At 34.2% G+C, this 23,996-nt stretch overlaps 2 protein-coding genes across 2 annotated transcripts in view; one reads left to right on the top strand and one right to left on the bottom strand.

The window, feature by feature from the left end:
- LOC129227701 (midasin-like) overlaps positions 1–23,996 on the top strand; it is a 285,381-nt gene that overhangs the window by 103,661 nt on the left and 157,724 nt on the right. The gene's annotated exons all lie outside the window — the stretch shown is intronic.
- Positions 1,720–20,014, bottom strand: LOC129227702 (midasin-like). Its single transcript, XM_054862303.1, has 10 exons — positions 19,856–20,014; positions 18,443–18,670; positions 16,002–16,143; positions 14,881–15,048; positions 13,745–13,927; positions 11,997–12,416; positions 8,321–8,673; positions 4,466–4,996; positions 3,270–3,317; positions 1,720–1,916 (listed from the first exon to the last, which is right to left on the bottom strand). The coding sequence occupies exons 1-10, from the start codon at positions 20,006–20,008 to the stop codon at positions 1,788–1,790; spliced, it is 2,355 nt and encodes a 784-aa protein (XP_054718278.1). The 5' UTR covers positions 20,009–20,014; the 3' UTR covers positions 1,720–1,787.

Here is a 23,996-nt window from a genome sequence, read left to right as displayed (position 1 = left end):
TCCTGTATGAGTTACAGTTGCAGAGCGTAAATATTGATTTTGTAACAGATGCTGTTTTTGTCACCCAAAGTGGGCATCAAAGTTCTTCACATGATTCAATGATTATAGCTGAAGTTTGTCATCTTAAATCTTTTCGTTAGTACCATCAGTGGTGTTCCCATACCTAGGGTATATTCCATATACTCTCAAACATTTTTTAGACACATAGCGTATGCCCTCAAGCTGCAAAAAATTTCATATTATGTATATGATCGCATACTCATATTGTGCATAAGGAATTACTGGGAGTATACCCTCAGAAAAATTGATAGGAACATCACTGAGTACCATTAGAAAGAACATTTTTTCCTATCTAAATAGGTTTTTTCAATGATGTTCTTTCACATTAGGATGAAGAAACAAGCTACTTATTTTTTCCTGATGTGATCCTGTGAAGTATTTTAATGAAAATCGCATATACATACAATTTGTTGCTTTTCTATTAATTTTAAAAATGTGTCATGGATTTTTTGGACATCCTGTATTTTTTAGAGTTGAGTCTTGTTGAATGATAAGCTAGCTTTTGCTTAGAAAAAAAAAGGAGGCCCCTTGTAAGACACCTATGGAAGCAAATTTATGGCTTTTTTTATGTTTTAAATTTTTACATTGCAAAAAATAGCCTGGTAAGGGGACTTTTAGCTTTAGATTATGATACCGGATAAAAGACCAAATATGTCTAGCCTGGAGCAAAGGAGCATCAGAAGGGACATGATTCATTTGCTTAAATTTAGCAAAATGAAAGATGTTAGTGGATAAAATTTTTGCACGGAAAGCAGGACAAGGGGGCCGTTGTTTTAAGCTATTCAAATCTCGGGCTAACTTGGAAATTAGAAAAATTGCTACCACAGTAGGGTTGTGGCTTGTTGGCACTCGGAACAGCTGACCGAAAGAGGCTGTAATGAGCTAGGGGGGGGGGGGGGGGTAAATCGTTTTGGGTTGTTGATCTTCACTGGGAACTAAAAATTGACTTACCAGCTTAGCTGAGCAGAGGTGGTCATCACATTTGCAATTTTGAGTGATTCTTTGACAATGTGATTGTTCTTGTGGAAAGTAATATTTTCCTGCCACACTTCCGTCTTATGTGGTGGCAAGCTGCGGCAAGAGGGTCCCGAGGACACCCTGAAAGAAGACTCCTGAAATATCCAGGGTGTCTAAGCAGGCTGTCATTGGGGGGGGGGGGGGGAGCAATTAAAACCTCTTGGTTTTGAGGAATCAATATTTTCAGACATGCGGGCATGTTTTTTGTTGTTTGAAATAATATGCATTGAGTATACACCTTTTAAATCCTCCCCCGGGGGAAAATGAAGGGCCTGTGAGAATACTGAAACATATTAACATTAAGAATACCAAAACATATTAACATTAATTGTCTGAATGTTCATATTTTCCCAAGTTTTTTTTGTTTTTGTAAAGTGCAGCTTCTCAATAAAATAATAATAAAGATTATTATTATTCAATTAATATTAAATAGTGGAAATAATTATTCTCTTGAGGAACTTAGTAATTCTTGCACACTAATAACTAAGCTAGAACGCAAAAGCTGTTGATAGCAGGCTTCAAGGATAGTTATGTTTTTCATAAGGAAATAATTATAAGTGATAAGGTAACAACACAGCGAAAAACAATGATTTTAATTTTATTCCAATAAAATTTACAAATAGGAACGTAATATGTAAACAATGATATAATGAATTAGGTAAAAACAGTGAAATCAATAGAAATACTCCAATGAGTGAGCCAAATGAGATTTAACGTTCCACAGATGTAACAAGTTCGAACCACTGACGAAGAGCTTCCCCCAACACTTTGGGCAAATCTGAAATGTTCCTCAGGATGATATAAAATGGGAAAGGAAAGGAATCCATATAGGGCTCAGCCTGCAAATGAAGGAAAAGAGTTATTCAAAGAAAAATAAAAGCAAGAATTCATTTCCAACACATGTAAAAGCTAACTTCATCTGTCATATCATTTTAGTTTAAGTAAATACAATACCAAAGGAAGCACAAAGAAGCAAATTTCGACGACATCTGTGGCAGTCATCTTTAGTGTTAACGTGGTCGAAGCTTCCTGGGAAGCGACTTCCTAGCAACTGATGCAGATATTGAAGTGATTTGTTTTACAACGAAGGGAGAGCTAGCGCTCAAGATCCCTCGTCTATCCAAGAATTATTCAAATCCAGCTCATTAGATCGCTGATAACTTTCTGAATTTTTAAGATATTGAACTGGAATTTTTTTATGAGCTGAGGAGTCCAGATGGGTTTTAGATTATGAAAGTTATAAATTGCTATCTTTCGCGCATGCACAGTGAAAAATTAATTGCTTTAAATGTCCATATGTTATCAAATTTTCAACATTTTAATGTCAAATTTTAGTATTATGCTTCTCTTGTATGCTGTCAAGTTTCCTGAAAGTATGGTAAGCTTTGAAGGAAAACTTAATTAAAAATTTAATTTCTGTAATTTACAGCTATTTACGATGAATAATGATGACAAAACATTTTTGTTTTCCTCAATTTGTAACTGACCCCGAAACGCAAGGATGATACAACTTTTATTGGAAAAAAACAGCTAGAGCATACCTTTTATATGACAAAAGTTACAAAGCCATTTGTTCTCTTATTTCTTGAGAAATCCTTAAAAGTGTGAATTTTTGTAAGTGTCCCAATACTTTTGGTCATATAGTGTATTTCAACTATTTTACTTTTTATTACTATACAGTAGGAACTTATCTCAATTTCCCCCGCTTTCTTGTGAATTCTGGGATAATCCAGTTTGACAGCATAATATATAGATGCATATTAATTAAATCACTTAAATTGTCATTTTTATTTAAAAAAAGTAAATAAATGAATAAACAGGGGACACACACAGACTTATATAATAAATAACTGGCTTACGGTGAGGGCAAATTAATACTTCTAACACATTTTCTAGACATTTAATAAAAAAAACATATTTTAAGAGTTATTATTTTCTGGGTTTATAACCCATGTTTAATACGGATTGTTTTTTGCATCTCTGACTGAAACCTTATGCATGACACCACGGGAATATCAGTTCATAAACCCCAAGAACAAAAACTCATTTATTGGTGTTCAAGTGAATTTTAAGTTTCTATAAAATATTTTTCGTATGAATATAATGAAACAACCAAATATCATGTTTGCTACATAACTATTACTGAATTTCTTTACAAATAAAAATAATTGGATAAAAAAAGTTCAGCTTACTTGATATGGATCGCAACTAATTATTCTCTGCACATCTAGAATTGATTTCTGGAACATACAAAAAATAACTTTTAAGTATTAACTCATAATAAATACAATCATAAATGAAAATTATGATATTGATTTTCCTGGGAGAACTCGCATCGGGCCTCTCAGGCCCGTTCATTACAAAACTACGCTGCCAAAAATCACCCCTTCAACGGAAATGAATGAGGTCCACAGTAGCTGCGTTCGAGGTGACCTACATACTGACCACATGCTTTTCAGGAATGTACATTCCCCCTTTTCCCCAAAAAATTCCGGTTCGGGCCTCAGAGGCCTGGAGCGAGAGCTCACGCTTTTCATTTTAGATTGTGAATGTAAAGGAAGAGGTTGTAAAATGCATCGCTATTTAAGCTACAAAGATGAAATGAAGAGGTTGCAGACCTTGTTGGTTGAGGTTTCAACTGATGAGAACTCCCTTAATGAAGATGATGAAGAAGAAGTTGACACAGAAGAGTAAAGCGATCATCAGTAATGCTCAGAAGAAGATTCAGATTCATGTATCATAAAACTTTCTTAAACCTTACTTTTTAAAACCTATTTTAGAGGCTATTTATCAATTTATAATTCAGTGTTGAAAACAGATTTTTTTTTCTATTTTGCAAACTTAATTTACTGAAATAACCACTCCGGGCCTACGGAGCCCCCCGCGAGCGTTCGTGTGATGAAAAGTACCACGAGTTCTCCCAAGTTAAAAGACATTTGCCAAAAAATTAAGTTTTGGGGCAAGTCCCGTTTCTTTTCATCCATCAGCTCACATCTTTCTTGCAGTGAAATAAGGGTTTCTTGTAGCACAGGTTTGCATCTTTTTTTTTTTTTTTTTGCAAATTTGAGGCAGCAAGAAGCAAAGAGTTGTAAGTGGACGCTTCAAAGTTATGAGCAAAACACTTTAAAGCTTAGATACTCCGTAGGCTTTCATTGAAACTTTTTAAAAATCATGCTGTATAGCAGCCTTGACCAGAGCTACTAGTACCATCTCTTGCCTCAAAACAGAGGAGAAGTTCGCCTACAACTTATACTGGTTATTTCCAAAGTTTTAAATTTGGCACTTACATCCATTTGCTTTTCATCACCTCATTTTAGCTTTGTTAACATCATTGTTTATATTTCTACAACTTTCAAAATGCTTGATTGTGTCATGACCTCAGACTTACCTTGCTCTCGGGATTATCGAAAATAACGTAAATGATGAAGATGTTGTTGTCTCGAGCTCTTCTGATGGCTTTCTGCACCACATCGCCGTAATTGTTGACGCCTTGTCCATCAGAGAGAATGATCAAGAGCTGAGCAGTCTCTCGGGACATCAGGGAGTGATTTCCGGCCCTCGCCTGAGCCATCAGCTCTGTGGCCCAGTTGAGCATCTCGACCAAGTTGGTCTTTTCCTGTTGGAAAGACATGCCGGATAAGATTCTTGCACCCACACTCGGGGAGTACTGCTCGCTGAAAGAGAGGAGCTGCTTCACAGTCTCGCCATAACTGATCATGCACAGATCTCCTGCCTCCAAGAGGGTGAGGGCCTGTGAGAGGAGTGCCACAGACTCATAGCACAACTGCCCGCACTGGTTGGCTTTCATGCTGGAAGAATCGTCCAGGGCTAGCATGATCAGGTACTCTCGCTTGCTGGGTTTGGTGCGCCTCAGCCAAATCTTGTCTTTGCGATACTGGCTGGCAATGTACGGAATGATCTGGAAGAGACGGTAAGAAACTCAATTGAAATAACTACTAATCAATTTCTTATGAGCAAGAAAATGAATAAGCAAAATTACTAACATTTAAGTGATATTTAGCCTTTATAAAAAAATAATCAAACAAATAAATAAATTTTGACTTTGACAATCACAAAAGAATTTAAAATAGTTTTCCAATTACAAATTCAAAGAAACAATTTAAAAAGAAATATGCTTTCTTCCCATTCTGCAATAAAGTATGATCCAAAGTGTTTATTTAACCATATGTTGATAACAGAATGATTTCGAGTTTATCTGTGGAAGTTATCAAACAACTATCATACCATATTGAGCTGCTTTGCAGGGAAGAATTCAAATTTTTGAATGGAGGCAAGACCACCTTAAAAGAGAAATTTGGAGGGCATAGGTATCACACTTTTTTTTTGGGGGGGGGGGGGAGGGGAACAGCTTGCAGCCTTTTGTATGTTGTCAAGTTGTAAATCATTACACTCAATGGCACAATCTGTCCTAAACTGCATCTTAATGCTTAAACAATTGCTCACTTTTATTTCACTAAATTTGCAAATGTTTCAAAACTTAATAAACTTTCAAAACACCAATCATGTATAAATTCAATTTTTAAGGGAACAAAATAAAATGGAAAATATAGGGTATAAGTATAAAAGTGTTTTTAATAATATCAGCAGTTTTAAGAATAACTTAAAAATAAAAAAGTAAAAGGAAATTTCCACCAAAATGAGTTTTTCGCGTAGACTACTTTCAAAGAGTTGTTTTGAAGAATTTCAATGGGAGTGCCGCCACCCAGTCTTGAATTTTAGCCCTTGCTTTACACAACTAAAGTCAATGTTTCTGCTTTGGGTGAGTTATCATTACACTCATTCACATTCATACACTTTTGGTTAAAAAAAGTTCCCTGACTTTTCCAGGTTTTCCAGGTTGTTTTTTAGAAAATTCCAGGTTACTCGCTTCATTCAAAATTTAAGTTTAAATAGTAATATTTTCAAAATAATTAAAATTGTTTAAAGTAGCAATGCAGAAGAACTGAAACTTCTCCCCTTAGATTTAAAAAAAAAGGATTTTTTTCCTTTGTTTTCTCTGTCAAAATTTTAAGTTTTCTTTAAACATTTTGTTCAAAATTGTTTTAATTTGTTTACTATTTGTTGAAAACAGAGTACTTTCAACTTATTTTAGCGTTTCTTTGATGTCACCCGTAATATTATTGCGTTTTGCTGTAGTCCTGCAGCAACCTTTTAGCATCCGCTTTTGGTTTACAATACTTTTTATTTTCTTATAAGTAGGTTACACAAAACATATTGAGCAAAATGCAAAGCTAAATTTCAGTATAAATATGGTTAACTTGTTGCATCAATCGGCATACCATGTAATGCATAGTAACAAAAATCAACATCCGCCGATCATAGGCCAATGCCAATAATCTTTTTTTTTTTTTTTTTCACATATTAAAGGACGCTTACATTAAAATTTCAAATTTTCTTTTCCAGAAAGTAATAGTTAATTTTCAAAAATTCATAACTTTTTGCACATTTAATGTTATTTTCAATGTTACTCATTGATATAAACATCCAATTCTGTTTCTGGAAGTTTAAGTCTACTTCCATTGTGCAAACGATCAAATATGGCGACAAAGTGAAAAATTTAAAATAATAAGTAGATTTTTGGATTTGTAGTATAAAAGTAGTAATAAATAATTAATAATCCTTAAAAAGCTACAATAAAAGCAAAATAGTCAGTATTTAGCACATAAGAGTCTAAATCAATTAAAACAAAAAATGTTATGAAGATTAAATTTTGCATTTTTCCAGAAAATGATTACAAATTATCCGGAAAAAAAAGGCACAATTTGTGTTGTTTTCGTTTGCATTGCAATTAACATCCAATGCCGTTTTCAGGAACTTAGGCACTTAAAAAGTCTTGTGTACTTCCATCTTGGGAATGACCAAATATGGCGGCTATGCCCAAAAATAAGAAATAGCTTTTTTAATTTGTCGCATGAAGACAATTAAAAAATAATAAATCTTCATGAAACTACAATTCATTGAAAAGTTTTTATCACATTTGCGTCCGAGGCAGTGAGGATAAGATTAAGTTTTAAGAACAAAATTTTTCATTTCTCAAGAAAATTATTTTAAATAACTATAGAAAAACAATTTGTGGACCATTTTTTGTTATTTTCATCAGTTTTCAATTAAAGAAAACATCCAATTCTGCTTTGTTTTTAGAAACTTAGGCATTTTAGGGTCGTATCTACTTCCATCTTGTGAATGACCAAAGATGGCGACTACGTTTCACACGTAGCTGAAATGATTTTCGATCAAAAAAAAAAATAAAAAATAAAAATAAAAACGATTTTCCCCGATCGACCCTCCCATCTACAGGTTGTGCTTCCGAAGCAGTAAATTGTCTTCTCTCCTTTTGAGTTTGTGCATAATTGCTGTTCACCTGATTTTTTTTTCCCTTGGGAACTACTGAGAGCCAAAAATGGCGGCTGCTGAAGATTTTTTGGGTCGCCACTTTTTTCATTGCTATAAAATTGTTACAATTTTTTTTAAATACATCGATAAAAATGAAGATTAGATCTCATAAAACCAAATTCCCTGGGGAAAAATTGGGGAAAGAAAAATTTTGGGGACACATTTGGAAAATTCCCTGACATTTTTGACTATGTCATTTTAAATGATAATTTTAAGTTTTCCGGAAGCGTACGAACCCTGAACCGAATAGAATATTGTGGCAACCCATCTATAACTTTAGGCAGTAGAAAGAAATGCGTTCCCCTCACTGACTCCATGCAAGAAAATCTTCGCTCTTTTGGCGCATTTTTCGTTGTGAAAAAAACGTTCATTTTTCGATTGCAGTTTTTAAGTGCCAGTCGGTTTAGATAAAAAATTTACAATTTTTTTCGTGAAATCACAATAAAAACGAAGACTAGACCACATGGTACTTAATTCCTTGGGAAAAAGATTTTTTTGGAGGACAAAATTTGAAATCTCCCTGACATTTTTGACAGTGTCATTTTCCCTGACAATTCCCGGTTTTCCCCGAATTCTCGGAGCGTACGAACCCTGGTTATTTAGTTTCCATATTCAAGCAATAAATAAACTGCTGAACCAACATTTGAAATCCACATTGAAAAAACATAACAGATTATTTTCTACTTTAAATTGGCCTAAAATTTAAAATAAGGGTTTAAAACTTTTTATCAAACATTCAGTATTCAACAAAATACCCTATTCAGTGTTTTCTAACAATCACAGTAATTTTTAATCATCAACACTTTCCTCATCCTAATAAAAGACTTACCTTGCGCATGTTCAGACGCTTCCCGGTGCGGTAATCGCCTTTGAATTTGGACATTTTCGTCGGCTCGAGCACAAGCCGCAACTGCTCAAACAGCTCTTGTTGTAAGTAAGCCAGTCGTCCCTCCATCTGATGCCACACTTCATCTGAGGATGCGGAAAGCTCTCTTCCTCCACTTGCCAAATCCATCTCTCGTGGATCCCGCCAGTGCTCAGTTTCATTGGCCGACCGAGATGCCCACAGGTCAAAACGCGTGTGGATCGTCGAATCCGGTCCACGAGCGATGTGGTGCGTGACAATGATGGGGCAGTCATCTTCGTCAACTTCCATAACCTCGTCTGTTTCGTCAGCATTACCTATCAAAGGTGAAAAATGCAGAATTTTAGGCAGGAATTTCACAGCTAAGTTACCACAACAGCTATTGGATGCAACGCAAAGATGTGAGCGAATCTCTGAACACAAATTCATATTGAAAAATTTATAAAGTAAGTAAAAAACATTTTAAATTCAGCCTATGACATTACTTATGTTTACAACATTTGGTGATTATTTTTTCAAAATCAAACATAATGCAGCTTTCTAATTTTTCATATGACCCTATTTCACTGTTAATTACAAAGTATTATGTATGAACTTATGTATTAGCTTCATTGCAAATTTGCTATGAGACTGAAAAATTGGGAGAGCAGAATGGACTCTACCAAGTGTTTTACTGTCATTTGAACTTTCAGTTAAATTTTTCTCAAAAAAAGAAACATTCCGGATAGCTTGTGGAGAATAATAACCATAATTAATTGGCTATAGAGTGGTAACTTACTGAACATAATTAATTCATTTCACAACATCTTATTGAAAAATTTTTGTCTTTACTACTAATGATTATTTGGGATGTCGGGTAATAAGTCCAGGAAAAAAATTATTCTAAAATTTCTTGTAACAGGATTTCTCGGATTCAGGCCCCAAAACAGGGGCGTAGCTAAGGGGGAGGGGGTTTGGGGACAACCCCCCCCCCCGAAATGTTTGTCTCAAAAAAAGGAGAAAGAGAGAGAGAGAGAGAGAAAGAAAGAAAAAAGAAAAAAAAGAAGAGAAAAAAAAGAGAAGAGAAAAAAAGAGAAGAAAAAGAAAAAAAAATCAAAACGACTTTTTTTCTGAATAACAATGGTCAAAAATTCACTTCGCTCCCCCCCCCCTAGTGCTATTGAAAATCAGCTCCATGAGTGACCCTCAAGCGTAGAGACGCCCCACTCCTCTTTTTGCTGCGACATTTTTTTGATAAGTGAGTGAAATTACAGACTTCACTTTAGAAATGAGATTGATTTGTTAAATCCACGTATATGCAGCCTTTCTTTGTCATAGATGCTGCAAATTGTTAAATACGTTTACTTTTATGAGCCGCGCAGTGGGAATATTACATATACAGTTGAATCGGTACATTTCAAATTTCACAGGAAAAAATAAAATCGAGATAAAGAGGTTTTAAGATACGAGGGCGTCGATACTAAAGACAATATGGGCTCTTGATCAAAATTCCTTTGTATTAGTTTTGTTATGTCTTTATTCTATTATAACATTATTAAGTGCTTTATTGCCAGTTTAAGGAATCATTTTGACAGTAAAAGAAACTGTAAGCATATCTTTTTCAAGAAAGTCTTTTATTGCTTTTTGGTACCTGATTTTTTTCTTTTTTTTTGATTAATTATTTATCCTCTTAAGGTTAGCAATTGCTGCAAATCTAACCTGGCCAATATTCTAGGATTTTCCTTTTTTCTTTACTTGAAAAAATCTTAAAACTTTCTTTTCACTCCTATCAAATCGGTTTTCTATAAGGACTCATAATTTTAAGAAAGAGAGCGACCAAAGAACAGTACTAAACCAGATAACAGAGCAAAATGGCTTTTAACTTGAATGACCTTTAACCATGAACTTGAAATACTCATCCATAATGCAACTAATACTCAACCTGTGAATTTCCTCTCTTTACTCTTCTTCCAAGAAAGTGCTCGAAACGACTGTGCTTTTGTTAATCTTCCTAGAAAACCTATTTGTGGAATGCATTTCTCCCTTTTTTGCCCCCTCAGCCCTTTCTGTTTCGAGTTGGAGAAAATGCTTTTGCTTGCTGCTTTAAAGATCATTGGGCTTTGAATCTGAAAATGATAGCATACCCGGAATTCGAGACATAAGGTTTTTGTTGGCGTTGTGCTGTCATAGTCAAACCAAAGTATCCACCGCAATCACATTGATTTGTCGAAAATGTCAGCCAGTATTTACTGCGTATTCTTTTAAAAACGTGCAGTCTGAACTATTTAGAATAGTATATTCTAAGTGAAAGTTGTTGTATAATGAAGCGAGCAAAACCGATAAAAAAGCTTTTTAAAACCCAAAGAAAAAAATGAATGATGAAAATGGTTGCTCTAAAAAGAGAAAGTTAACGTCGTCTGAAGAAAACGAAGTACAGTCTGCTGAAGCAGCATTAATCCCATCAAACCCTTCTGAAGGAAATTTTATTTCAATTAAAAAGAAAAACTGCATAGCATTACAGGAATAAAATGTTTAAAAACGAAATGAATCTAGACTGTTCTGTACTATTTCTGTTAGCTTGGTTCGCATTAAAAAGTAGAAAATAAACAAGACTTCTGTTTATAACACTCGAAAATTGCTGTTGCTCTCTCAAATAGATATTTATGTAAATTCTAAAGCAGCTAATAAAATAAAAAATAAAAACTTGAGAGGAGAACAGATGGTATGCAGCTTTGCGTAAATAACTTTCTACCCCGCCTATATTTCTTCCCTTTTTTTTAATTCAAATTTTATTAACTGCTTTAGAATTAGCATAAATGTAAATACATATAAAAAGCAACATATAAATATAACGATATGAAAAGCCATTTCATTTTTTGCAGGCTATAATCAAGAAGTCTTTTTTTATTTCGTTTCATGCTTTTAGTGCGAACCAAGTTAGTAAAAATAGTCTGACTACCGATGAGATTGAAAGTCAAGCATCAAGTTTACAGGCGGAAATGGATGCATCTATTAGCTTTCAGGGATGCCAGCTTTTGTAGATGTGTGTTAGCCTCTAAATTAAGCAGTCACACTGAAATGAATATGGATCACGCTCATCAGATATTTGATTTTCCCCCTGATTTGCATAGACTGGTTTGACAAGACCCGTTGCTAGAAAAGTTTCACTTGAAATTAAATGAAGGAAAAAGAAAAAAAAGTTAAATTTTCCAAAACATTAAAAAAATAAATAAAAAAAAAACTTTGCTTTTGTTTTGTTTGACACAAGTATCGAACTTGGGGCACCCCATTCCAAAGTATGTAAATTCTCCTCCCTCTTATTATTATTTTTTTAATACTAAAAAAAGTTTACACACACACGTATATATATATATATATATATATATATAATAAAAGAAGTAACCCCCTCCCCCGAAAGTCGGGTCTAGCTACGCCTCTGCCCCAAAAAACCCCAGAATTCCAAGATAGTCCCATAAAGCTTCAATGCAAAAATTTGCATGCAAAAAGGTTGTTGATAACAAGGATAAATACATTGTTGATTAAAAGTCCCAACTTGTTAAAATTTGTTTGAAAAAACAAAATTATTCTGATATCCCTAATAGCTGTTTTCAGTCTTTTAAAGTTATAAAAATATATCTGCACAAAAGAAAAAGATGCTTACCTCTTTTACCAGCCTTATCCTTGGGATTTCGGCAAACTACGTCACCTGTAGCTTTTGGAGGTTCTTCTTCCTCATCAGATGATAGAATTTCAATAACCTCCTCATCGTCAGAGTAATGGGACTGCTGTCGTGGTGGTCGTTTGGCTGCTTGCTGTTCTGTTGCCGTGTCAACTGCTTTGTGGGAACCATCTTCTTCACGAGAAACATGCTCATAAATTTCCACCATCCCGTCAGGATCAGATTTGGAATGTTCTTCAAGATTCCGTTGGTTGCGAACAGGTCTTTGTTTCATGCTCTCTGGATTGGAATCCTCAGCAAGGATTCTATTTTCTGAAGGAGGCTTCAGTTTGGGGCGCTGACGTCCCTCGATATCTCGATTGGATGTCATGGAAGAAGATTTTCTGCCTTCATGTCCAGCATCTAGCAGACAAAAAAAAAAAAAAAACTCTTAAATTATGCACACAAAACATATTTGAGATAAATTACTAAGTTCAGTATCTCTATTCTATCAAAAGGCTAACACTCCTCTTTTGGTATATGTAAAGACATTAACATTATCAACAAATTTCAAGCTACTTCTGAAGCTTTGGATTTAAGTAATTTGTGAACCAAAATCAGGTTCAGGAGGGTCTCAAGCAAAATATTATAAGAAACTTCCATGATTTTATAAGAAATTTTCGTTCAAATTTGTGCTGAAAAATAATAAAATCTCTATTTAAAGTTATGTTTGGGGGTAGGGTTCTTCAGCTATTTTTTAAATATGTCCTTGATCATGCTGAAAGAATATCATGTAAAAACACCATTTGTAAAAATAAGTGTGTCCTTGATTTAAAAAAGCACATAAATTTTGATGCCTTTGGTGTTATACTAAATGCTGAAAAGGTAGACCACCAAACAGGGACTCAAATTCTGGATCATTCAGTGGAAAAGTTGAATGCTCCCCCGACTGAGCTGTCCAGCTCTCCCTTTTAAAAATGCAAGCAGGACCTGAGAATTTAACAAAAAACAATTTTTTTTATGAACTTTTTTTTTGAAAACAGGCAAAAAGTAAACTTTGTTTACTTTCACCAGGGGGACAAATGACATCTTATTAATTTTAATAAAGTATTAAGGAAGTTATAGCATTTCCACAAAAACACCTTTGAAAAATAATACATATGATTCTGAAATCCCAGATTCAAACTTTGAAAGAAATTAAAAAAAGAAAAAAAAATCTCATAGTCTTTATATAGGAGTTGAGTAAGACCTCATTTAGAGTATGCTGTTCAGTTTTGGTTGCCGTATCTGAAGAAAGATATTTCTGTATTGGAAAGGGTTTGAAGAAAGGTAACAAGACTAGTAAGGGAACTTTAAGGTTTAGATTATGATACCAGACTTAATAGGTTTAATATGTTTAGCCTGGAGCAAAGGAGAGTCAGAGGGGACATGATTCAGTTGTTTAAATTTATCAATATGAAAGATGTTAATGGATTAAATTTTTTCACGGAAAGCAGGACGAGGGGTCATTGTTTTAAGCTATACAAATCTCAGGCTAACCTGAAAATTAGGAAAAACTACTACTTTAGCAGGGTTGTGGGCACTTGGAACAGTTTACCAAAAGAGGTGGTAATGAGCAAGGGAGTGGATAGCTTTAAAAGGGCCACTGATCTTCATTGAGGACTAATAAATTGACTAGGACCAGCCTAGCTGGCTGGTCCTAAAGCCTACTGCTGGTCACCACATTTGTATTTATTTTATTTTGTGCCTACCTTCGGCATTTTGAGCTTCAGCTTGCCCTTCTCTATGCTGTTCTTTGGAGTCCTGAGCATCTGTTGATCCATTCTGTACCCTGTCATTCTGATCGACTGCTCCCTTTGAGCCATGTTCAACTTCTTCTGGTGCAGGTAAGGACTTTTCTTTTGAATCTGGACCTTGAGTTGGGAGCATGTCATCTGAGGAAGCAAACAAGATGCACAATTAGGATTTAACTACAGTAAATTCACAACTATTCTCAAAGGTGGCACGGTAACTGCAGATAAGCGAATTCCGCAAATAATCCACAAAAGTGGTGAAAAACATTGCTAGTGTATGCAACAGATTTAAAAAATTTACAACACTTGAAAAGATTTAAACAATAGCTAAAAATGATAATGGTAACCGTGGATAAGCGAATTCAGCAGATAATCCATAAAATAAGTAAAAAAAGACGCCAGGGTAAGCAATAGCATAAAAATAAATTAATAACACATGCATTAAAACTATTGCTAAAAAACAATAATGGGGTGTAAAAAACACATGTAAAAGTTAAGCAAGGATTGAACATGACAACTATTTTAGTTGAAGAGAATATAGAAAAAATCTATAAATTATCTTGGCAATAATAGTGCCTTAAATGAGCAAAAGAATATTGTTTTTTGTTGCACTGTCCCACTGGATGAATATCCCCCTTTTCTGTTAAAGATACACCATGCAAGAAAAATATAATTGAAGCAGAATTTTTTTTTTCAACACTTTGTATTCAAACTTAATGACTTGCCACAACTGCCTATTTGTAATTTAACCAAACATTTAATTTAAAATCACTTATTTTTACTGCGACCATTTACGTTAGTAAAATTCGAATTTTTTTAAAAAACACTCACCCATTTTAAATAGTGAATACAAAAAATGTTTTAAATTTCTGACACTAAATGTCACAAAGAAGACATACATAAATACTTCAACACAATTTCTTAAAATTATTAGAATAATTCTCTCAAAAGAAAAAATAATGTTGCAACTTTACAGGAATTAAAATTGAAATAGGCTGGTATTCTTGGGATAAAAACAGGTTCTTTAACTTTAAATGACTGCTAAAAAATACTCAAGAGTACTATCAGGGTGTAAAAGAAATAAAATATCATACCACCATTTTCTTTTTCATTTTCATCTTCTCCCTCTTCATTATCTTCCTCCACGCTCTGTGTTTCACCTTTCTTTCCATTATCATTCATTTCAATTTCTTCTATCTCACTCATTTCTTTTCCATTCATTTCAGGTTCTTCTATTTCAACATCCGAGTCTTCTTTTGAACCTTTCAAGAAAAAATACAATCATTAAATTCATTTTAAAATGCTCAAATGAACAGTGAAACAATGAACGACTATTGTCTAGATTGACTTTTGTATTCAAGGTATCTATCAAAATCCAGGTAACTTCATAAAAAATAAGAAAACAGCTTAATTTACAATGCAAATATGCAGTGCAAATTCCATGCTGAAATTTACCTGTATGTTTTTCCTTCTCAGCAACTTATTAAGTACTAGTGGTACCCGCACGGCTTTGCCCGTAATAGAAACTTAAAAGGTCTTTTGGTTTGCCTGTATATTTACAAATAATGTATGGTGAATTTTCTCGCCAATTGGCTTGTGCCCATGTTACGGTTCCACGTAATGATAATTTTGTAATTTACTCGTCCATCTTATGAGAATTTTGTTCTTAAAATTGGAATAGAAAAAGAACCACATCGAATTTTCGAAAAATCATTTTGAGGTGCACATCCCCATGCTACAAACTAACTTCGTGCCAAATTTCATGAAAATCGGCCGAACGGTCTGGGAGCTATGTGCGTCACAGAGATCCTGGCAGACAGAGGGACTTTCAGCTTTATTATTAGTAAAGAAGCCGAGTGCCGACGTACAGCGCATGGCTCACGACAAAATTCGTATAGAATACTCTAAAACTGCGAACATGAAATCAAGAAAATTCATGTGACACTTCAAAAAAATTTCTGAATGCAACAAAACTTTGCAACTACCAAATTTTTGACAAAGCTTTAATTATATTTATATAAAAAAAATAATAAATTTAGAAATTTGGATAGCTTAAATGTTGAAAATTTATGTTTGTTAAAAATCATACCAAGTTAATATACTGCAAGCATCAACTTAAATATCTCCGAAGAAGGGACACCTATATTTAAGGGACAAAGTGTAGCATCCCCTTAGTGTCCCTCCTTGAGAGGTTCTACTGTAGTAACATATTTACCATCATCATCATCATCTGAAACATTATCTTCATTTTCCACAGATTCGTCCATTTCTTCTGGGTTTTCATCACCATCTTCATTGTAATCACCATCATCATCAACAATCTCCATTTCTTCTGGCAAATCATGAACATCAGCATCCTAAGTAACATTTGTATTAATAAAAATCAGTGAACATTTTGATATGCAACAATCATTTAACTGTTGGTATCAAATATGTCTGCATTAAGGGTTAAAATATTTTGAAATCGTCCTTGTTTAACACAGAATCCAAACTACCATTACTAGAAATTCAGTCAACTTTCCAGATTCATCTCTAACTTTCATTGGGTCTTCAAACTCTTAAGAAGACTGCAGGAACTTTCCATGATTCAAATTACTAACAATTCAAAGGTTTTAGCACATACCATGAGACTTTGAATTACTGGGAGTTGCTGTATTTCAAATAAATATTACTCATAAAAATACCAGTTCAAGGCCCTTTTTGTTTATTATTTTTACGAATTATATTCATGAAAATGTTTCTGGTTACATCAATTGTTTTGCTCATGATATCAAAGTTGCAGGAATTGCAGAAAGTGGGGTATGACAGTTAACGTAGGGAAATGTTAAGCGCTACATTTAGGTCAAGGAAATAAGCATTCAAGTTATTATTTACAGGGTTCAGTCAGAAGTGAAGCTGAAACATTATTGATATGGGTATCTTAATAAATCAGGACTTCAAGTTTAGTCAACAGTGCAGCACATCAAGAAACAAAGCCAACAGAATGCTTGGGTTCCTCAACAGATCTATTTTGAACTATTCTAGGAAGAATCTTTTGCCTCAATACAGAAATTTGGTAAGAGATAAAATTTGGTACCTCATTTGGAGTATGCTGTTCAGTTTTCGTCTCCTTATCTCATGAAAGATATTTCTATTTTTAGAAAGGGTTCAGAGGAGGGTTACTAAGTTAGTTAAGGGACTTTCAGGTTCAGATTACAGTACCAGACTTAAAATACTTAATACGTACAAAGTCTCCAACAAAGGAGATACAGTGAAATCCTGGTACAACAAACTTGAAGGGAACCTAAATTTTGTTCGTTGTAACAGGAATTTCGTTGTAATGGAAATTAAATCTGGACCTAAAATTTATTTCGTTAAAACATATATTTTGTTTGTATTGGTACTTGTTGTAATGGGATTTCACTGCAAGAGGCATGATTCAGCTGTTTAAATTTATCAAAATAAAGGATATTAACCCGTTTGGGACGGCAGTTCGTAGAAGATAGCGCTCCCTCGGGACGGCAGCTGTTACACGCGGACTGTGCGCACAGGCCGGGGCAATTTCTCCCGCTAAGCCTAATACGCAATTTCGAAAAGTACGCATACATAATAATGGATAAAATGTATACTTTAAGCAGAAATGAAACCATTTTTTAATATATGATAAAATATATCAAAATTTCAATCATAAAAAAAATTTGGATGAAATAATTGATATTTAACAATGAAAATGCTAAATATATTGTTTTTTACAATAACTAAAAGTACCAAAATTAAACAATATATTTTCAACAAAACAGGAAAAATATTTGCGTTTAATATCATGAAATACTTGAAGAATATTGTAACAATTAATATTTTAAAGCCGCAAGAAAAATTTCAAAGCACAGATAAATGCGCATTGAGCATTTTACACTCATACGTAGTGTTACGTCTTTAATTCTGCTTTGAGCAAATTACACATCTCCGTCTAAGTTCTTTGCCTTCTTTTTCAGCGTACAATTTTCGAAAGTAACTACTGTATGAAGAACTCCATCAAAAGCAATTTATAGTTGTTTCAATGTGACCCAAAAGATCCATAGATGGATCAGTCATAAATTAAGATATTTCCTCCTTGGAAAGATAACGTGTTCACCACGGCTACCAAATGAACATAATAGTAAAATCCCTTGCTAGAATATCTCCCCTCCAATCTCATTATAAATGGAACCGAAACTAGAAAGAGCCACTTCAAAATGAGTATACATTTCCCTTCTCACTTGCGAGCACATGTTTATATTTTCGTTCAGGAAATCCAAAAAATAACAGACACTTGACAGACCCCATTCTGACGTCAGAGAGAGAAATACTATTGCAGGAGAGCAATCATTTGAACGGAACATGGATAAGTAACGCCATCTAATAGTAAACATTTCGTTCCAAATCCAAACCGCAGATAAGCGTCGTTAGGCCGGCTGCTTACTACTTACCGTAACGCACGGATGCGTTTTTTGTCTCTGAAGAACCACCTAGCGCTGACGCAAAGACGCGTCGTTCGTCCCGAACGGGTTAATGGGCTAAATTTTGCAAGAGAGGTAGAACAAGAAGTCATTGTCTTAAGCTACTCAAACTCAGATTAATATGGACATTAGAAAAGATTACTACTTGACTGCTTGTAGACACTAGAAGCAGCTTTACCTTAGGAGGGGGTTGATTTATCATTGGATCCGGAGCAGTGGCACACTCTTGATCATCCATATTTGCACCCAATTCTTCCTCCGTCTTTTCCTTTTTATTTTTACTATCATCTTTTGCAAGATCACTCTCCTTGGCAGCCATTTCGGACTGTTGATCTTGAGTAACGCCGCCAGTTTCTTCGGTCTCTTTCATGTCTTCGTTTTCATCTTCTGAATCGTCTCCCCAGTTCTGGAGAAAGAAATCATTACTGCATAACCAACAAAAACAATAAAACAGAGATGTAAAACAATGATTGGAAATAGGAATGAAATCCCTTTTCTGATGGAATAAAATAACCCTGTTTTAACGCACATATCGTCGCCTCAGAGCAACAGTAGGATATCTTAATGTTATTTCTGGGATTAGATTACTGTTGTTCTGACGCAACAATTTACAGGGGCGAAATGCAGGATTGTTCTCTTACTACTAATCTTTGGAAAGAGAATTTTTCATCAACATATCATTTTAGTGTGAAAATTTTTTCCATTCTAATGTTATCCATCTAACCTATTTTTAACTACTTTAGTAAGTTGAAAAAATTAAACCAAACTGTAAAGAAACTGTTAAATATGGAAAGTTGTTATTTGTTGATTAAATGAGAATTTAAAAAAATACATTTGAATTTTATTGTTCCAATCAGCCAAGTTTGTTACCCTGTTGTTACTTGTCTCTTTTGTATTTCTATTTTGAAATTAAGCTTCAACAGCCGATAGTGCGGAATTGAAAGATTCTTAAATCTATATGGGGTGGTTTGTTAGATGAAATATTTGATTTGCAAAATGTGCTTGAGTTGGATTTAACTTTTTAAATGAATTACATTAATATTCCTTAAATGCATTCCTGTGGTGATCAAAGGACAAACATCATGTAAAGAAAACAAATCCAGTAAAATTTTGATGCATTGATTTTCAAAGTTATTACAGTAAAATGCTTTATTGAAAAAAAAAAAAGAAAATCAAGGAATGACTCCAAAACCAAAGCCCCAGACAAATGTCAGTCTGCATTAAACTAGGTAAGCAGCAAACTTCTGATTTGATTTGCAGTAACAAAAGCATTAAGCATATCCAAGAATATCTCATCAGTTTTTGGTTTTGTTAAGGATTCTTCACGCAGGAAATTAAATAAAAACAATACTTTTAGTTTTGACTAGCGATTCCGCTAGAATCACATTTTCAGTACTATGATGGAGAAAAAGAAATGAATAAAATAACATGAAAATGTTTTGTAAGTAAATTGAAAATATATATAGAAATTATTTGATGTTTAACAAATTTTTAATACTGAATTTTAAAATGTGGTACCAACTGTACCTATAAGGCAACACACATTTTTTTAAGATACAAAACACAACCTGCAAAAGTGAACTGAGCTTACCTTTTCTTCCATTTTTTCTTCAAATTCATTGTCAACATCACCCATTTGCTTATCAAGATCTTCCTCTTCAATATCTTCAGTCTCCTCGGGACCAGAATCTTCATCAGTATTCTTCTCTGGATCATAACTTTTTCCCTTAAAATCTTCCGACATTTCAATTCCTTTCTCTTCCTCCTGCAAATAAATAGAATGACTTAGTAACATAAAAAAAAAAAAAAAAAAAAAAAAAAAAAAATGCTGAACAAAAAAACTTTTATTTTCAGAGTACTAAAGGAACTTTGTTGCTGATGACTTTTAATGTGAAACATAACCACTAAAATCTGCCATAATGCCAAGGAGAAAAAAAAATAATAATTTTGTAATAAATACAGGAATACAGGATCTAATGTTCTGCTTGGAAGCTTATAGTACTCAATTTCAAATTAATTGATATATACTTGCTGGACAGAAGATTCATCAAAGCTCATGAGGACCAAGTGCCTGATGTCACTCAGGCAGTGATGTAAAAGCATGTGATCGAGAAGAATTTAGAGAAAATCATACCAAAGATAACTACAAATACACATGTGAGGACCAGCAACAGGCTCTGGGCCCAGCTAGGCTGGTCCTAGTCAGTTTATAAGTCCCCAATGAAGATCAATGGCCCTTTTAAAAAGCTATCCACCCCCTCGCTCATTACCGCCTCTTCCGGTAAGCTGTTCCAAGTGCCCAGGACCCTAATAAAGAAGTAATTTTTTTTAATTTCCAGGTGAGCCTGAGATTTGAATAGCTTAGCTTAAAACAATAACCCCTCGGCCTGCTTTCCGTGCAAAAATTTAACCCGTTAACATCTTTCATTTTGATAAATTTAAACAACTGAATCATGTCCCCTCTGACTCACCTTTGCCCCAGGCTACTACAACATCAGTTGTAACTTTTCAGGACATCAGACAACACAAAAGTTTGAAATAGTAAAACAATACTGCTATTTTTCATCTTTCCCAAAGCTTTTGATCCTCTCTACATACTTAGGAAAAACAGCATCCCCTCAACTTAAAAAATTTAGTGTTGTAGCCTCTGACACAATCAGATCTTCAATCAAAAGAGAGAAAAAGTGTTTATCTGAAGGAAGCTCAGCACATCCATACATTTCAGTTGAAAACATTTTGGGATCTTTTTTTACTATTCAAACCCAAATAATTTAAATTTAATGTTAGTACTAAAAACAAACCTTCATATCTGATTTCCCTTCCTCTTCTTTCTCCTCCTTTTCCTCACCCTCTTTGAAAGCGTCTTCAAGCTGGTCCTCGGTCTTGATGTTTTCGCTGACGTCCTTGGTTCCTTCCCCTTCTCCAAATCCTCCAGATTCGATATCTTCAAACTTAGTGGCACCAGATTTCTGTGCCTCTTCTTCCAGCTCAGGGGGAATGCAAAAACCCTGATGATTAGAGAGACACAGTTACTTGGAGAGAAAGGATTTCACACAAGCAGGGCTCCCAACACATTTTAGCTTCAGAAAAGGGTAAAAGAGGACCATTTTAAATCAAAAAGGGGACTAAAGAGGACCAGTTAGGATCAAAAAGAGGACCTTGGGAGGACCACTCATAATTAAACCCTGGGAAGCACCAAAAGGCAAATTAGCTGTCAGCTGGCTAAATTCGTGAAGATAATTAGTTAATTAACTATAATAATGATACAATTCCTTTATCACCTGTGAAACTGATCTTTGTTATCCATTGAATAATATTATTTGCACAAATATTTGGATGGGATGGGCGGGGGGCATTTAGTTCAGCACTTAAGGCAGCCTCTTTAGAACTAAATAGGCATAATGATACATTTCTACTTGAAACAGGCATGCTGGTAGTCTCACTGAAAGATAGATGAAGCTGCGCTTTATCTTTATTTAGTTTAAAATTATTTTTATGTTTTTCTGTCTTGTTATGCTTCTTAATTGCGTTGTATCCCTTCTCAACCAATATTAATCTATCATACACCAAATAAAAAAAGTTATTCTTTTGTTGTTTTCCCCAGTCTCTAATTTTGTTCCAATCTTCATCAGTTTCATCTAACCATTTGCTGAGAAATTTGCACTTCTCCATGACTCACACTGAAACCTAAAAAATATTGTTGTGATTTTCAACAAAGCTACAACTGAGTTTATAGTAAAATTATTTTATATTTAAATTTTAAATTTAATCTCTCATCACAGGGTTCATACCCTTTAGGGGGAAAAAATTTAAGCACTTTTCAAGAGTAAAAAAATATTTTTCAAGGTACTACCCTAAATTCGCACAAAAATATTGCATGCAGATTTCATTTAATGCTAACATATAAATAACAGGAAGTAATATAAAAAGTATAGAAAAAGAAACTGCTTTTTCTACAAGAGACATTTTGATAAAAGATCTACTGTATTGAAAGTTTTCCTAAAAGCGGCTGAAATGTCCGTCACAAAGAGAAGCAGATAACATGAGGCTTAGTTTTGCAATTTTCATATTCAAAGTATATTTTCGAGAATCATAAAGCTTAGATTAAAAAAAAAAACCTCCATGATTGCAAGGCCATGAGTGCTTTGAACTTTTATGGGGGGGGGGACTAATTCCCCTTTTAGCATGACAATGAAATGATGTACATAAATTCAACTTTATAACATTTTATAATCCAACTTTGTTTCAAATACAAACACTAAGTTAAAATGTTATGCACTCAATTGTTTGCATTTAATATCCCCCCCTATAAAAAAACAGTAATAACCGAAAATAAGCTAATAATAACTAAAACTAAATTTGCAAAACTAGAAATTTGAATTAAAAACAAAAAAAAAATATTTTTTTAGTTACTTAGATGCCGAGATAAGCAAATTTTCACCAATCAAGTTCGATTTTGGCATGTTTCCCATAAAATAAATTTATTTATTTTCTACTAAATTAAACATAAAACATGCTAATCTAAGGTAGCATTCGGGAAAAAAACATTCGGTTGGACAAAATATTTTAATATTTTCATGATACAAAAAGATTGAAATTTCAAACACTAAAATCCATTTTCCGCGAAGTCCGAGTAAGTTCAATGTTGTCATGGTTTCCAAACTAATTCCATCGTTAATTATTGAAATTAAACGAAAAATAAGCTAATCTAAGGTAGCACATGTCAAAACAACTTCTGATTGTAAAAAACGTCAAAATATTTACAAGATGCAAAAGGATTGAAACCTCAAACACGAAAGCAATTTTTCGCGATACTGCATATCAAACATATGTTCAGAAAATTGCACTGATGAAATATTTTTAAAAGAGTTCAAGCAATAAAGAAACTTTTCATACTTTTTCAAGGTTTTCAAGCACTTGTAAAATGAACTTTTTTTTCCCCCAAGAACTTTTCAAGGGCGTAAAATTTACGAACATATGCGCCTGTAAAAAAAATGGCGCATGCGCCACGAGATTACTTCCGAATTCATTTACAAAAGGGGTGGTTCATAGCAGCGTACTATTACAGTCAACTCGCGACAACTCTAAGTCCCAAGGGCTCAGCTAAAACGATCCAAGTTATGGGAAGTTTCCACAACAGTCTCAAGAGCTTGGGATCCAATAAAAACTTTGAGATAAAGGAATATTCGAGTTATCGAGATCGGAAGGTTCATTCGTTACAACAAACGGGAGGCTGAAACTCCGGGAAATATCGATAGCACCCTGCTCCGATTCGATGTCATAATTTCTCCCCCAAACCTCTCTTTTTTATGGATTTCCATGCTGCAGCGGTTGAAGGAGGAGTAATGACGTCAATATGAAGCGAAATAATACGGGAAAGTCAGGTTAAGGAGCCGCGGCCGCGTGTTTGGGTGTACAGTATCTTTTAACGTTATGGAAAACTTTAAAAATCTGATTCTTAAGTAAAAACAATATAAAAGCGGACTAATCGGACCAAAATGTTAAAAAGCGGACTTAACCCTCAAAAACGGACTTTGGCGGGAAAAGCGGACCATTTGGGAGCCCTGCACAAGACATAATTCAGTAGCAGAACCAGTTTTCAGGCTTAACTTTTGAAGTCATATGAGGTACAGATACAAAAATTAGATATCGTATGGAGATAAAGCATGGATCGCCTTCCATTAATTAGAATTTATCTACATAAAAGTTCTACTGAATATGCATGATGCATT

This window comes from Uloborus diversus, chromosome 8 (genome assembly GCF_026930045.1).
Source record: "Uloborus diversus isolate 005 chromosome 8, Udiv.v.3.1, whole genome shotgun sequence".
Classification (NCBI taxonomy): Eukaryota; Metazoa; Arthropoda; class Arachnida; order Araneae; family Uloboridae; genus Uloborus; species Uloborus diversus.
Note: the sequence above shows the minus strand (reverse complement) of the source record. Positions and strands in the feature narration are given on the sequence as shown.